General features: G+C 59.1%; 1 protein-coding gene across 3 annotated transcripts in view; it reads right to left on the bottom strand.

Moving 5' to 3' along the window:
• The window catches only part of PRDM16 (PR/SET domain 16), a 332,745-nt gene that overhangs the window by 26,159 nt on the left and 293,967 nt on the right, over positions 1-12,619 (bottom strand). For all 3 annotated transcript variants that reach the window (XM_081488463.1, XM_081488464.1, XM_081488465.1), the window contains exons 6-9: positions 8,736-8,949; positions 6,653-6,800; positions 6,041-6,194; positions 712-2,125 (exon numbers count right to left, since the gene is read on the bottom strand). In XM_081488463.1, coding sequence (XP_081344589.1) covers positions 712-2,125; positions 6,041-6,194; positions 6,653-6,800; positions 8,736-8,949 — 1,930 coding nt within the window. The remainder of the gene's footprint in view (positions 1-711; positions 2,126-6,040; positions 6,195-6,652; positions 6,801-8,735; positions 8,950-12,619) is intronic.

Genomic DNA, 12,619 nt, shown 5'->3' with positions numbered 1-12,619 from the left:
CCAGGCCCCTCCCAGGCCTGCCCAGGGGCACAATCTCCTCCTCAGGGCTCAGCCTGCCCAGCACCCTGGGACACATGCAATGGGGGTTAAAAACCCCCTGATCAAAGCCTGCTCAGAAACTGGGGAGGGGAAATCAGTTGGCCCCTCACAGGAAGGTCTATCAGAGGGCTGGAACGCTGATGTTTTGCAAACCTTCCAGAGCTTTCACCTTTCTCCCTCCTCCTCCTCCCTCTGGGGATAAGTGGCTCCTTCTCTGATCGCCCCTAGGCCAACAAGAACCCCAGCTGTGGCTCCAGAGAGGGGTGGGGCCCGTGGAGGGGCCACAGGGCAGTCACAGGGAAGCAGAGATGCTAGAGCAGACATAACAGCCAGGAGTGTCCTGGGAGGCAGAGTCGGTCCAAGAGGGAGGCTGGAGATACCAGCAGGTGGGCCTCTGGGGTGGAGTCTGAGGGCAGGCTGGGGCAGGGCTCAAGGGAGGGCAGCGGGTCTCCCAGTGGCATCTGTGAAAGGGAACCAAGTGTGCCCAGAAGACCCTGCCAAGTGCCCACCCTAGGAAAGGGCCGAGCCGGGCCTGGACTTCAAAGCAGCACAGACCCCTCCCCTCCCAGAGCCGAAGCACCTCCTGAAGCTGCAAAGACAGAGGGACAAAGCTTGGGGGAGCAGGGGAGGTGGTCCCCGGGGACAGCACGTGAGGGTGGGGCATGTGAATACCTGTAGATAGGGTCCATGAAGAAGGGCGATGGCTTGGCATAGTGCAGGGGCGGCTGCTGGGGCAGCTGGGCCGGGCAAGCCTTGGGCAGCCCCTCGCTGGGCCCCAGCCTGCGCTCGCCGTACACGTGGTTCTTACGGGGCTCCCGCGCCCCTCCGTTCTGGCTGGCCCGCACGCGGCTGCCAATGCTCAGGTCCAGCGGCTGCTCCTCGCCGGTTGCTGGGGCTGGGGGCACCTTGGGCGCCGGCAGGATGGGCTTGGCCTCTTTGGGTTTGGTGGTGAGGTCGAAGGGGGACTCGGCGCTGGGGCCACCGGCCTTGAGGGCGTCCCGGGGCGACTTTGGCTCGGCCTTGACCAGCAGGTTGTGGGTGAGGGCACGGTCCGTGAAGGGGTACAGGGAGTGGGGGAGGTGGGGCAGGAACTGGAAGGGGAACACGGAGTGGTAGGGCAGCGCGCCCAGCTTCTTCTCCGGCACGCCCATGAAGCCAGGCCCGAAGTACTTCTCAGCGATGGACGCGATGGCCTTGATGGAGTCGCCCGCCGCGCCTGACGCTGTCAGCAGCTGCTCCTGGGGCGGCGGGAAGAAGTGTTGGGAGTAGAAGACGGGAACCTCGCCCACACTGTTCGGGACGCCTGGGGGCACCGCGCTGCCCCCGAACTCGGGCTTGCCCTCGGCCGCCTTGCCCTTGTCCTTGGTCTTGTCGCGGTCACTGTCCACGTCGCTGTCTAGGTCGGAGCCCGTGCCCGTGGTCGTGTCCAGGTCGGTCCCGGTTGTGGTGTTGATGTCCTCAAAGTCGCTGCCGTCTGACAGGTCGCTGCCCCGGGGCTTGAGTTTGGTGGTGTACACCTCCTCCAGGTGGCCCTCCAGCTTCTCCTCGGGCCCCGTGGCCGCTGCGGCGCCCTGGCTACTATTGCCCACGGCGGAGACGAGGGGCAGGGCCGGGTTCCCCAGGGGGCTGGGCAGCTTGGCGTCCTGCGTGTGGTTCAGGGGGCTCTTGAGCAGCGGTGTGGGAGGTAGCAGAGGCGGCCGGGGGTACAGGGATGGAGGGAAGATGCCTGGGAAACCGGGCGTGAGCGTGGGGAAGCTGGGGGGTGCCGCGGAGAAGGGCAGGCTCCCGGGGTGTGGCCTGGAGGGGAAGTACTCGCCGAAGCCCAGGCCGGCGTGGTTGAGACCGGGGGGAGGCTTGGCCTTGTCCATCAAGGGGCTGGGGGTCAGGGGCAGGCCGGGCGCGAAGATGCCTCCCGGAGGGTAATGGTTCTTGCCCTCGCAGAAGCGCCGGTGCTTGTTGAGGGATGAGGTAGTGCTGAACATCTGCCCGCAGTCCTTGCACTTGATCTGCGTGCGGCAGTCCGCGTGCATGCGCTTGTGGCGGCACAGGTTGGAGAACTGCGTGTATGACTTGTGGCAGACCTCACCTGGGGGCAACAGAGCAGAGACGGCATTGTGAGGGGAGGCGACGGGGACCCCGCACTGCCTGGGGCCGGGGCACCGGGGGTCTGGCTGAGTGCCTGGAGTGATGTGCGCCTGGATGTATGTGTGTGTGTGTGAGTGCATGTGTGCACATGTGTGTGCACACATGCGTCACTGGGTATGAGTACCTGCATGTGCGCTCAGGTGTATGTATGCATGCAGGTACGCACACAGGTCTGTGGGCACACAGACCTGTCTATGGGCTCTTATGTACACAAGTGTGTCATGCATGAGTGTGTACGTTCACAAACACACATGTTGCACTACAACTGTGTCATCACATGTACTTGCACACACAGGTGTACATATGCGTATCTATGCACATGCACCCTTCTCTGGGACTGGTCTCCGGTGACCAAAATGGATTGGCAAGGATGTCCCTGTACCTCCCCTGTGGTCTCTGGGTGGCCTGGGTAGATCTCTACCCTCTTCAGCCTTCTCCACTGGAGAATGGGCCCTGCTGCTCTGTGCTCTCCTGACCCCATGAGTTTGTCAGGTGGGGCCAAGGTCTTCAAGATCGCTCCCAGAGATGGGCAAAGACACAGCATACAATCACGTGTGCAGCTGCACCCTCCCACCCAGACTCCCCACCAGGCCTCCCTACCATGTCAGCCACGTTGTTCCAGTAGGAGCGAGTAACACACCACACACCCTGGGCTAGGCCGCCCATTTCCTAAGGTTTAAAGTGCTCTCAGCTTTCCCCCTCATTCTGCCCCAGGGGCCTGTGAGCTGCTCCCAGGACAGGGAGGCCTTAGGAGTGACCAGCCCCTGGGGGTTCTTAGTCCACAATCCTGGGAGCAGAGCTCTTGGCTGTGAGATCAGAGTCTGGGGGTGGCCAGAAGGTGGAGGTGGGAGGGGAGCCCCGGAGGGTTCCACATCTGAGAAAAGTGAGACCTCCCCAGACTGGGATGGAGAGGCCGCTCCACCTCTGTGCATAACAGGAGAGGGTGGCGGCCAGAGCCAAATGGCAGGTCCCGCACACCCCAGCGACCCAGTCTCGCCATTTTTCCAGTGGTGAGCTGAGTGTCGGCCAACAGCCAGTTTTTCTTTCTCTTCTTGTTTTCCTAACCAGCAACGGAGGAACACACACACACACACACACACACACACACACACACACACACAGTCTGTCTCTCTCTCTCTGCAGGATGATTTGCTTCCTAAATGCAGCCCCCGTGGAAACAATGATTTCAGCATGTTTCTCGCTCTCCGCACACTCTCGTGGCCTGATGTCATGCGAATCTCACTGGGAGCGCTGGCCCCGAGCTGATCGTGCTCTTTAATCACAATATCTATTTATATTAACGGCTCTGCCTTCCTGGCTGTCTGGCTTGGCGGGACATTTTCAAGGCTGAGGGGGAAGAGCACTGCCTCGTTTAATCAAATCTGCCCTTTTTGGGAGGAGGCTGGTGCAGAGGGGCGGCTGCTCCTCAGGAAGGTCTATAAATACCCTCAGGCCACCTGCTGACCCTCACGGGAAGAGAGGCTACTCCCTGGTTCAGGGCTCCTGGCCAGACAAGTAACAACTTACTACATCCCCGGCCCTTGAAGAGGTTCTGTGACTCCCTCTGTCCCCCACAGTGGGGCTCCGTGGCACCTCATCAGTGGCTGCTGTCATCCTGAGCTTGCAAATGGCACCCTCCCAGGGCAACTCCTGGTGTGTGTGGCAGGGGTGGCTCGGGGACCAGTGGCCATGCCTGAGTGAAGGGAGCCTGGGACCCTTGCTTCCCATCCATCCAATCATACAAGAAAGGGGTCCTGATGACATGCTGGGGCTACAGAGAGGCCTCTAGGAGACCGAGGTCCCTGGAGAGGTGGGTCCTGGTCCTATGATGGCCGACAGAGCTGGTGAAGGGAGCTGGCTCCCTGCAGGGGCTGGGAAAGGCCCAGGCAGCTCATCACGAGCTGGATGTGGGATCAGCACCTGGTGGAGTGTACCTACGCCCTGCGGGATGCAGGGGGACCCCGGCCAGTGCTTGTGCTGGTCAGCAGTGTCTTTTCCTGTAGAGTATGCAGGTGGATTGTGTGTGTGTGCACATGCACACACATATACATACTCACTCTCAAGAAGCACATTTTCCCTGGCTGAGAGAGTGGGTGACCCAGGTGAGATGGGGGCTCAGTCACCTCTAGCAAGACAGCTGGAAGCCTAGGCTCGGGGCAGTGGGCAGGAGGGCAGCACAGCCCCAGCTACTCAACAAAGGCCTGACCAGCCAGTGAGTATGGCCTCTTTGGGGGAGCAGTCTAGTCCTGTGAGACCCCCACATTGGTGAAACCACTGAGACCCAAGTCCTCAAGTTCCCAGAGTTAGCTCCTCCCACCCCCAACATTGATGTGCTGGGACCCAAGAGGTCCCAGGCCACCCAGCAGTCAGCAGCCAGGCCCCTGGAGCTGCAGCAGGGCCTCGAAGGCCTGGTCACTTCATACTGCCAAGACTGTTTCCTTCTCTGTCACTTCCCTTTTGTTGGACACAGTGTAGTCCCTGCTCCATCAGGTTTTCTAAGGGTGCTGTGAACTCATGTGTGTGAAATGATGGCTCAGCACAACCTCGTGTGGACAATGACTCAGCACAATCTTATGTGAATGACACTTAGTGTGATGCTGATGTGAAGGATGAGTTGGGACAATCTCGTGTGAATGCTGACTCAGCAGAATACTGATGTGAACGATGAGTCAGGACAGCACTGGTGAGTTAAACTGGCTGATGAGCCAGCTCTGTGTTGGTGTGAACAGTGACTCAACACAATCTTATGTGAATGACTCCCAGTGCAATGCTGGGGTGAACGATGAATCAGGTCAATCTCATGTGAATGCTGGTGTGAGCCATGAGTCAGGACAATGCTGGTGAGTTAGCAGGCTGATGAGTCAGCTCTGTGTTGGTGTGAACAGTGACTCAGCACAATCTCAAGTGAGATGACTTGGTGCAATGCTAGACAGAAGAACCTTCAATATCTCCTAAACCCTGAGAAGTAGGGTCATGCTCCTACATTGGCCCACTAGATTCCCAGAACCTAATCCTGCGACCTCTGACTCCTCTCCTATTACTTCCCTCCCCAAACACACCAAAAGCTCAAGGCTTCTGTGCTCACAGCAACCTGTGATGAGCCTTCTGAGCAGGTACCCCGTCGCTCTCACCCCACCCCCTGCCCACCTCCTCGAGCTCTCTGCCACTTGGGTCACCCATAGACCATCCCACCTCCCAGCATATGGGTCAGATGACACCTACTTGGGCACCTGGAGAGCCTCCTGACCCTGCAGCCCTCCTCCCAACCCTGGTGACGGCTTAGCTTCCGTCTCCTCCACTGGCAGGTCAACGGCATGTGGACAGGGGTCCAGTTATTCATGGCTGGCCCCTGCTGACCAGATCAGCATGGGCATACAGCCTGGGGTCCCCAAATGCTGCAGGTGGGTGGGAAGCGCTGATATTATCATACCTGCTGGAGCTCTGGGCAGCCTGTGTGCGGGGGAAGGGGAGGCGAGGAAGGGAAAGGTAGGTTGCTGGCTTCTCTACAGGACCACAGGGATCTTTACCACCCACTGCCCACCTCCAGCCACTGGACGAGTGAGCCACAGGGAGGACCCAAGGTGGGCAGGAGGGGAAAGTGGGGCCAGAGCAAGAGAAAGATGGATCCCAGAATGAGAGGCTGCGAGGGAGCAGGGTGATGATAAAGTGGCACCAGGAGGCAGCCACCCCTGGGCAGAGGGATTGGCAATCGCCACAAGTGTTTTCTGGACAGACAGGGTCCCACAAGCAGGGAAGAGCCTGAGGACTTCGCACCTTGGCTGACCTCCAAGCACCCCCCACCCTGGGCACGCTGGGTGGGAGCCGGGTGGGGGCCGAGTGGTGATCACTCACTCACATATAAAAGGTTTGACGGTGCTGTGGATGTGCTTGTGCTGCTTGAGGCCCGAGGAGGTGGCGAAGGTCTTCCCGCAGTCCGGGCAGGCGTGGGCCCGGGCGCCCACGTGCTGGGAGCGGATGTGTCGCTGTAGGTTGCTGGGGTCCGTGAACACCTGGGGACACAGACGCCGGTGCGTCACATCCTGTCGGTTGCTCCCTGTGGACCCCGGGTCAGGTCACAGGACGAGAGTCTTCCTGGGTGCTCTGCCCACCGCCCTGAGCCTGGCCAGAAGGGTCTCTGCTGGAGCAGTGACCCACTGGATGCCCTCAGGTGAGCTGTCAGGCCTCCCTGGACTCTGGTTCTTCAATAATAATTCCCGAGAGAACTGTGGCCCTGAGGGTGCTCCAGACAGGAGCTCAGATGCTTTCTTAAGCTCCAAGTCTTTGACCCAGGAGTCTGTCCTGCCATGTAGGTGGGAACCCGAGAGGACCTGGGTCTGGCCCCCCCTCCTTCCCCGTCGTGCGACCCTGCATACTTCCTGTCTTCCTCTCGAATGACTTGGGGGCCTGTGGTCCCCACACTTGCTCTGTGTCTTGACACGGGCAGGGCCGGCGGGGCAAGCCCCGTTACCTTCACGCAGTTTTCACATTCGAAGCGCTTGCCGCTGTCGTGGGACATCTGGTGACGGATGAGGTTGGACTTCCAGTTGAAGGCCTTGGGACACTGGTCACACTTGTACTCTCGCTCCTCCGTGTGGACGACCATGTGCTGCTCCAAGCTGCACACAGTGGCCCGGGATCACCAGGGGCCCGGAGGGAAGGGCCTCATCCCTGCCCCTTGGAGCCTCTGCCCCTCGGAGACCCTGCCACCTCCTGCTCGGAGAGCAGAGAGAGGCCTGGCAGCCAGTCTGTCTGTCTCCTGCCTGAACAGGGCAACTGGGTGGACCGGCAGACACGGCCTTCCCACGTTGGATGGCGGGGGGAAGCCCGGGCGTGGATGGAGTTCAGGCCCTCACCCAAGACCACCCCCAGGCATCCAGAGCCAGGCGGGGCCCCAGCTCACACTTCCATATTTCAAGACAAACTTCCCCTTGATGCTAACCTTGGGCCTAACAAAAAATGGATTTAGAAACTTCCAACATTGCCATGAGTCCCAGAGGAGCCCGGAGTGGGGGTGCGGCTCGGGAAACCCAAGGCCACCCCTCTGAGTTCCCAGAGCATGTCCCCTGGCCAAGCCAGATTGAGAGGCTGCCTGCCACGCACACACCACGGGGGTGGCGGGAGTGAGCAAGGGGTCTCCAAGCGAGATGTGATGGGGAGGCTGGCACAGCTGCAGGGAGGGGTGAACCTGGATGAACAGGCCGCCTGGAGCCCCACCCCCCACCTCGGGGGACGCCCCACTTCTCCTCCTGTCCCAGGTATGACCGTTAATCTTCATGAGCAAAGCAGCAATACATCACGGCCCGTTAATTACGGGGCCCAGCCATCCATTTAGATCAGAAACGCCTGGTTCTCCAGGACCCGGCAGATTGTATCTTTTCCCCTGTTGTTAATTGTGATTTATGTGTTTATGTAAAGAAAACACGGGTCCTCTTGAGCAGCGCTTACCGCCAAGAGCCTCGGTCGGGATTTGCCCAAACTCTTATTTTCGCAGTCATCCGTTCTGGGTGGAGGGTTTCCCTTCCCCAGGGGGCTATGACGGGATTGGCATTCAATTCCCCTCCATCCTACAGCCAGTTAGTGACCTGATGGGGTTTCACTCTGACTTTGCAGGGGCTGCCCCGGAGGAAATCCTCAGAGGCGGAGGAGAGGCACAGGTTGTGAAGGTCTTCACCGGTCCCCGGAGCCCGGGGACTTTGGGGCCTGGTTCTCCTTCCTCGGGTTCCCGGGGCCCCAGCTCCCAGGTCCTGACTCCTGCCTCGCCTTGGGGCCCGGGAGGCTGGCTCCGGCCATCACATGGCTGGCTGGACATCTGTGCCCGCGTCCGTGAGGTCTCCTGGGACAGGTGGGGGCTTCCATGGGACACAGAGGCTGGTGCCTGGGGTGGAGGGTGAGGGGACCCCTGGATGGCCCCTTCCTGCCCATGTCCACTGTCTGGGAAGGAGTCTGCATGTGTCCAGAGGGTCAGGCCACTCCAGAACCCCTTGGGCAGCATCCCCCAGCCTGGCCCTGGACCTCACCCTGGAAATGGCCCTGGAGCTTGAGCCTTGCATATCTGGGGGCCTGGCCTGTGTTCCTGACTTCCTTCAAGTCTGTCCCCACAGCTCAGCCCTGGTGACAAGATGAGGGGTTGCAGCAGTGGCTCCAGTGGGTGCCTTGAGGATCCTCTGTGGGTCGGGGGGGCTCTGACCAGGGGCCAGGCCTTTAGGGTCAGGGTGTGAGCTTTGACCTCCAACTGTCAGCTCGTAGGCCCACATTGTCCCCAAGGGCCGTTGAGTGGGCCGGTTTCCTGCTCCCAAGGCGTATCTCCATGCCCTTTAGAGCCTTAGGTTTCTCAGAGTGGGCAGGCTGGAGGGCCCAAGTCTGACCTCTGCCCTTCTCAGGGCTCCTCCTGTGCTCCTAGGGCCAACTGACCCGGCTGTCCGTGATGCTCCTGGGGGGGTGGGGCGGGGCGGGCAGGGGAGGGGCCGTCCGTGATGCTCCTGTGGTGGGGGGGGGCGGGGGGGCGGGGGAGGGGCTGTCTATGATGTTCCTGGGGCGGGGGAGGGGCCCACCTGTACTTCGTGGGGAACATCCGCTCGCAGTCCTTGCACTCGTGGGCCTGCCCGTCACTGCCGCCACCGCCCAGGCCCTCAGGCTTGAGCTCGCCGGCCAGGCCCTCATAGAGCGCGGCCCCCACCGAGCTGCACGCGTACTTCTTGTGGCGCCGCAGGTCCAGCTTGGATGGGAAGAGCTCGTCACACGCGTCGCAGCGGAATGTGGGCTCCTCTGCAGGGGAGAGAGGGCCGGTGTGGGGAGGCGCCCAGGACCCACCCCAGGTCCACCCAGGCCCGGGGGCTGCAAGGGGTGCGGGGAGGCCGCGGGCCTGCCCCCCAGGCTCCGGCATCCTTCCTGCTCACAGCCCCGGCAGAGAGAGGCTGCCCCAGGGACCCAGAGGGACCCTAGACTCCACCATAAGAAACCCTGAGGAGTGCTGGGCCCCACGCCGGCCGGGAGCAGAGAAGGAAGCCAGGCTAAGTGCTTTGTGTATGAATTAGGAGGAGAGACGGCTGGGCTCTGGTGCGTATCATAAACGATTGTCAAGGTCAAACAAATAAAAAGGAGGCGGCTACTATGAAGTTTACGAGGCAGCATCCTGCGGATCATGCCAAGACAGACAGCTCGGAGTTGTGAATCCCGCAGAACAACCTCCGCGCCATTCTCCGCCCTTGGCTGCCTGGACCCAGCTTCTCCCCAGAGCAGGGGCCCCCTCTTCACTGCCAAGGACCACCCCGTGTCCCCCACGTCTGGATAGAGAACCAGCACAAATGAATTGAAAGGTGTTCTTGTGAGTAGCTGTGTGAACGCGTGTGCTCCTTGTGCACGGGTATGCAGCTGTGTGTGAACGTGGGTGAATACTCCAGCACGCCTGCCTCCTTCTCGGGGCACCTTTGCACACGTGTGCAGGCATTTTTGCGCATTTGTGCTCATGTTTGTGCTGGTGTCATGTGTATTCCTGTGTATGTGTGCATGTGTTTCTCTCTGTGGCTACAGGTATGAAAATTTGCATGTCTGCGTAGCTTCACACTTGTACGCTTGCATTTGTGCATGTTTGTGTGTTCATGTGTGTGCTTACTTGGCACATGATAATGGGTGTGTTTCTGTGCATGCATATGTGTTATGTGTGCACATACACGTGCATGTTAAGTGTACACATTTGTGTGCACGACTGCCCATGAGTTAGTGTGTTGGGTGTGCATGTGTATATGTGAGTGCATGCACATTTGTGGGTGTATACACACTTGTATACATACTTTTGTGCGTCTCTGAATGTGTGTATGAGTTATGTGATTGTATTTGTGCATGTTTTAGTGTGTTTGTGTGAATCTATGTGGGCATGTGTGCATTTATTTGTGAGGGTGTGAGAGTGTGCACGTCCACATGAACAAGGACCTCTGGGCCCCACAGTGGGCAGAGCCTTGACCTTGGGCTGGATGCTAACTGGAAGGGCCTAACCCTAAGGGGTGCAGAAGCCAGGGATGTGGGGACATGGAGGGAGGCGGGGGACTGCCTTCTGCCCCTCCTTGTGGCAGAAGGGCCACCATCAATGTCCCAGATTGCTGAGGAGGGAGGGGTGGCTAGGCAAACTGAGCCCGTGGCCAGGGTCTGGGGGGAAGATGGGGGGAGGACTACAGGCAGGGAGGCCTCCTCGAGATTGGAAGCTTTCCTGAGCCTGAAGGCAGATGCACTGCTCCCACAGACCCCTGAGGGCCCGGTCTGGCCACACCTGGCACCCCCATCGGTGGGCGCCCAAGCTCCCACGCCTGAGGGAGACACTCCTGTGGGATCCAGCCCTTAGATGCTCCTGGCCGAGCCCCCAGGCCTTGGACAACACCCTGGGACACACAGGGAGGCAGCTGTCACCTTCCCTGGGAGCCTGGGGGACATGCATGTGTTGGGGGAGCCAGGCCCGGTGCTGACCAGACACAGCCAAGTCCTGGTGTCCTAGCCCACTTGCCAACGTGAGGCTGCTGTCAGGAACGGTCTTGCTTGGGGGAAATCAAGAACAAGACAGGGAAGCAGCTCCTGCTTAGAGTCTGCGGAGTCTGGGGACGATGCTCAGCCCTGTTCTGTGTGCGGGGACCTGAGCTTAGCTAGGAGCTTAGAAGGCTCTGCCCCAATCCCTGGACCTGCCCCAGACACAGGCTGAGCCATAGAATGGACTGGAGGAGGCCAGAGGGCCAGCAGGTCCTCACCAACCACAGAAGCCTAGGGTGGAGTTGGCGGGGATGGCGGCTGCCCAGGTGACCCTTGAGCCAGCATCCGTGAACACAGGACCTGTAGGAGCCTAGTGTCCCTGCCACTGGGCAGCCCTGCCAGCCAGAAGGAAAGGGACGCATTGTAGCCGTCTGGAGAGCTAAGTCAGAGAAGATTCTAAGATGAAGCCCATCAAGGCCCTGGGCCGGTCCTTGGTGCCACAGTGGTGCCCCAAACATGATCCCAGGAGGGGCCAGGTGGGCAAGAAAGACACACATTGCAAAATAGCCACCGGCAGGTCTGTAAGATGTTGCCTCTAAAACAGGAGGGAGGGGACTTCCCTGGTGGTCCAGCGGCTAAGATTCTGGTCTCTGAGTGCAGGGGGGCTGGGTTTGATTCCTGGTCAGGGAAGTAGATCCTACATACCAAAACTAAAAATTCTGTGTGCTGCAACTAAGACCTGGCACAGCCAAATAAATAAATAAATATTAAAAAAACAAACAACAAAAAGTAAAGCAGAAGGGAGCCTGGACGCTGCTTCAGATAAGTGTCCACTGTGAGCTTAGCACCTGCAGAGGGGCGCCTCCACATGGCCGGCTTGGTGCCAGGGAACATTATCATGTTCCCTCCCCCAAGCCTCGCATCAAGCCGCAGGATTTATCACTGGTACACGGAGGCCAGGGGAGGTTGCCTGGCTCGTCCGGGGCATCCGGAGGTGAAGTGGCAGAGCTGGTACCCACCCTTCTCTCTGCTGGGTGCCTGGGGACAGGAGTCTGAGTCCCAGTTTCCCGCTGAGGGTATAAGAAAGGCACTCTGTGTGGCAATGTGCAGGGTGACGCGATGTCAGTGCCCCGCCCTCAACACAATCCCCCACAGGGCTTCCCTGTCCTTAGAAACATGGGTTCCTTCCCACTGGAACTAAGAACACCATCTTAGAACACAACCGGATGCCCAGGCCCCACAAAACTGCTGTTGTGGCTTTGCTCTGACTTCCTGAGCTGGAATGAGGCTGAGAGGGGCCCTCTCACCAGCATTACAAGGAAGTGAGAAATGTTAGTTCGTATCTTACTCTTTCATGCTAAGCGTGCTAAGTTACTTCAGTCGTGTCTGAATCTTTGTGACCCTTATGGACTGTAGCCTGCCAGGCTCCTCTGTCCATGGAGATTCTCCAGGCAAGAATACTGGAGTGAGTTGCCATGCCCTCCTCCAGGAGATCTTCCCAATCCAGGGATTGAACTTGTGTCTCTTATGTCTCTTGCATTGACGGGTAGGTTCTTTACCACTAACATCACTCTTTCTGGACCCAAAACAGTCACTTAAGTTGAAATTTGAGAAAAAAAAGAAGAAGGGCCAACCCCAACTTTTCATAGCACTGACCAACTTATTTTTCCAGCTTGGATCTGGAATTTGGATTTATAATGAAAATTCAGCCTGCATCTCACTTCAAAGGCATTGGAAGGTGTCCTGGAGGTGATGGAACCAGTGATGGAGGGTGCCCCCCTTCCATGTCCCCATCCCACCAGGAACCCAAGTTTGTTCCTGTCGAAGGACAGAGGCTGGAACAGGACACATCCAAGCCTTGCCCACTCATGCCATGGTGTGGACAGGTGTCCCTCATCTTCCATACAGGTAAAGTTGGCATCGAATACACACCTGGGGCAAGCTGGATGGGGCAAGAAAGATGCACCTGGACTGCATGGTT

This window comes from Giraffa tippelskirchi, chromosome 5, assembly GCF_054371585.1.
Source record: "Giraffa tippelskirchi isolate mGirTip1 chromosome 5, T2T-mGirTip1v1.2.pri, whole genome shotgun sequence".
Taxonomy (NCBI): domain Eukaryota; kingdom Metazoa; phylum Chordata; class Mammalia; order Artiodactyla; family Giraffidae; genus Giraffa; species Giraffa tippelskirchi.
Note: the sequence above shows the minus strand (reverse complement) of the source record. Positions and strands in the feature narration are given on the sequence as shown.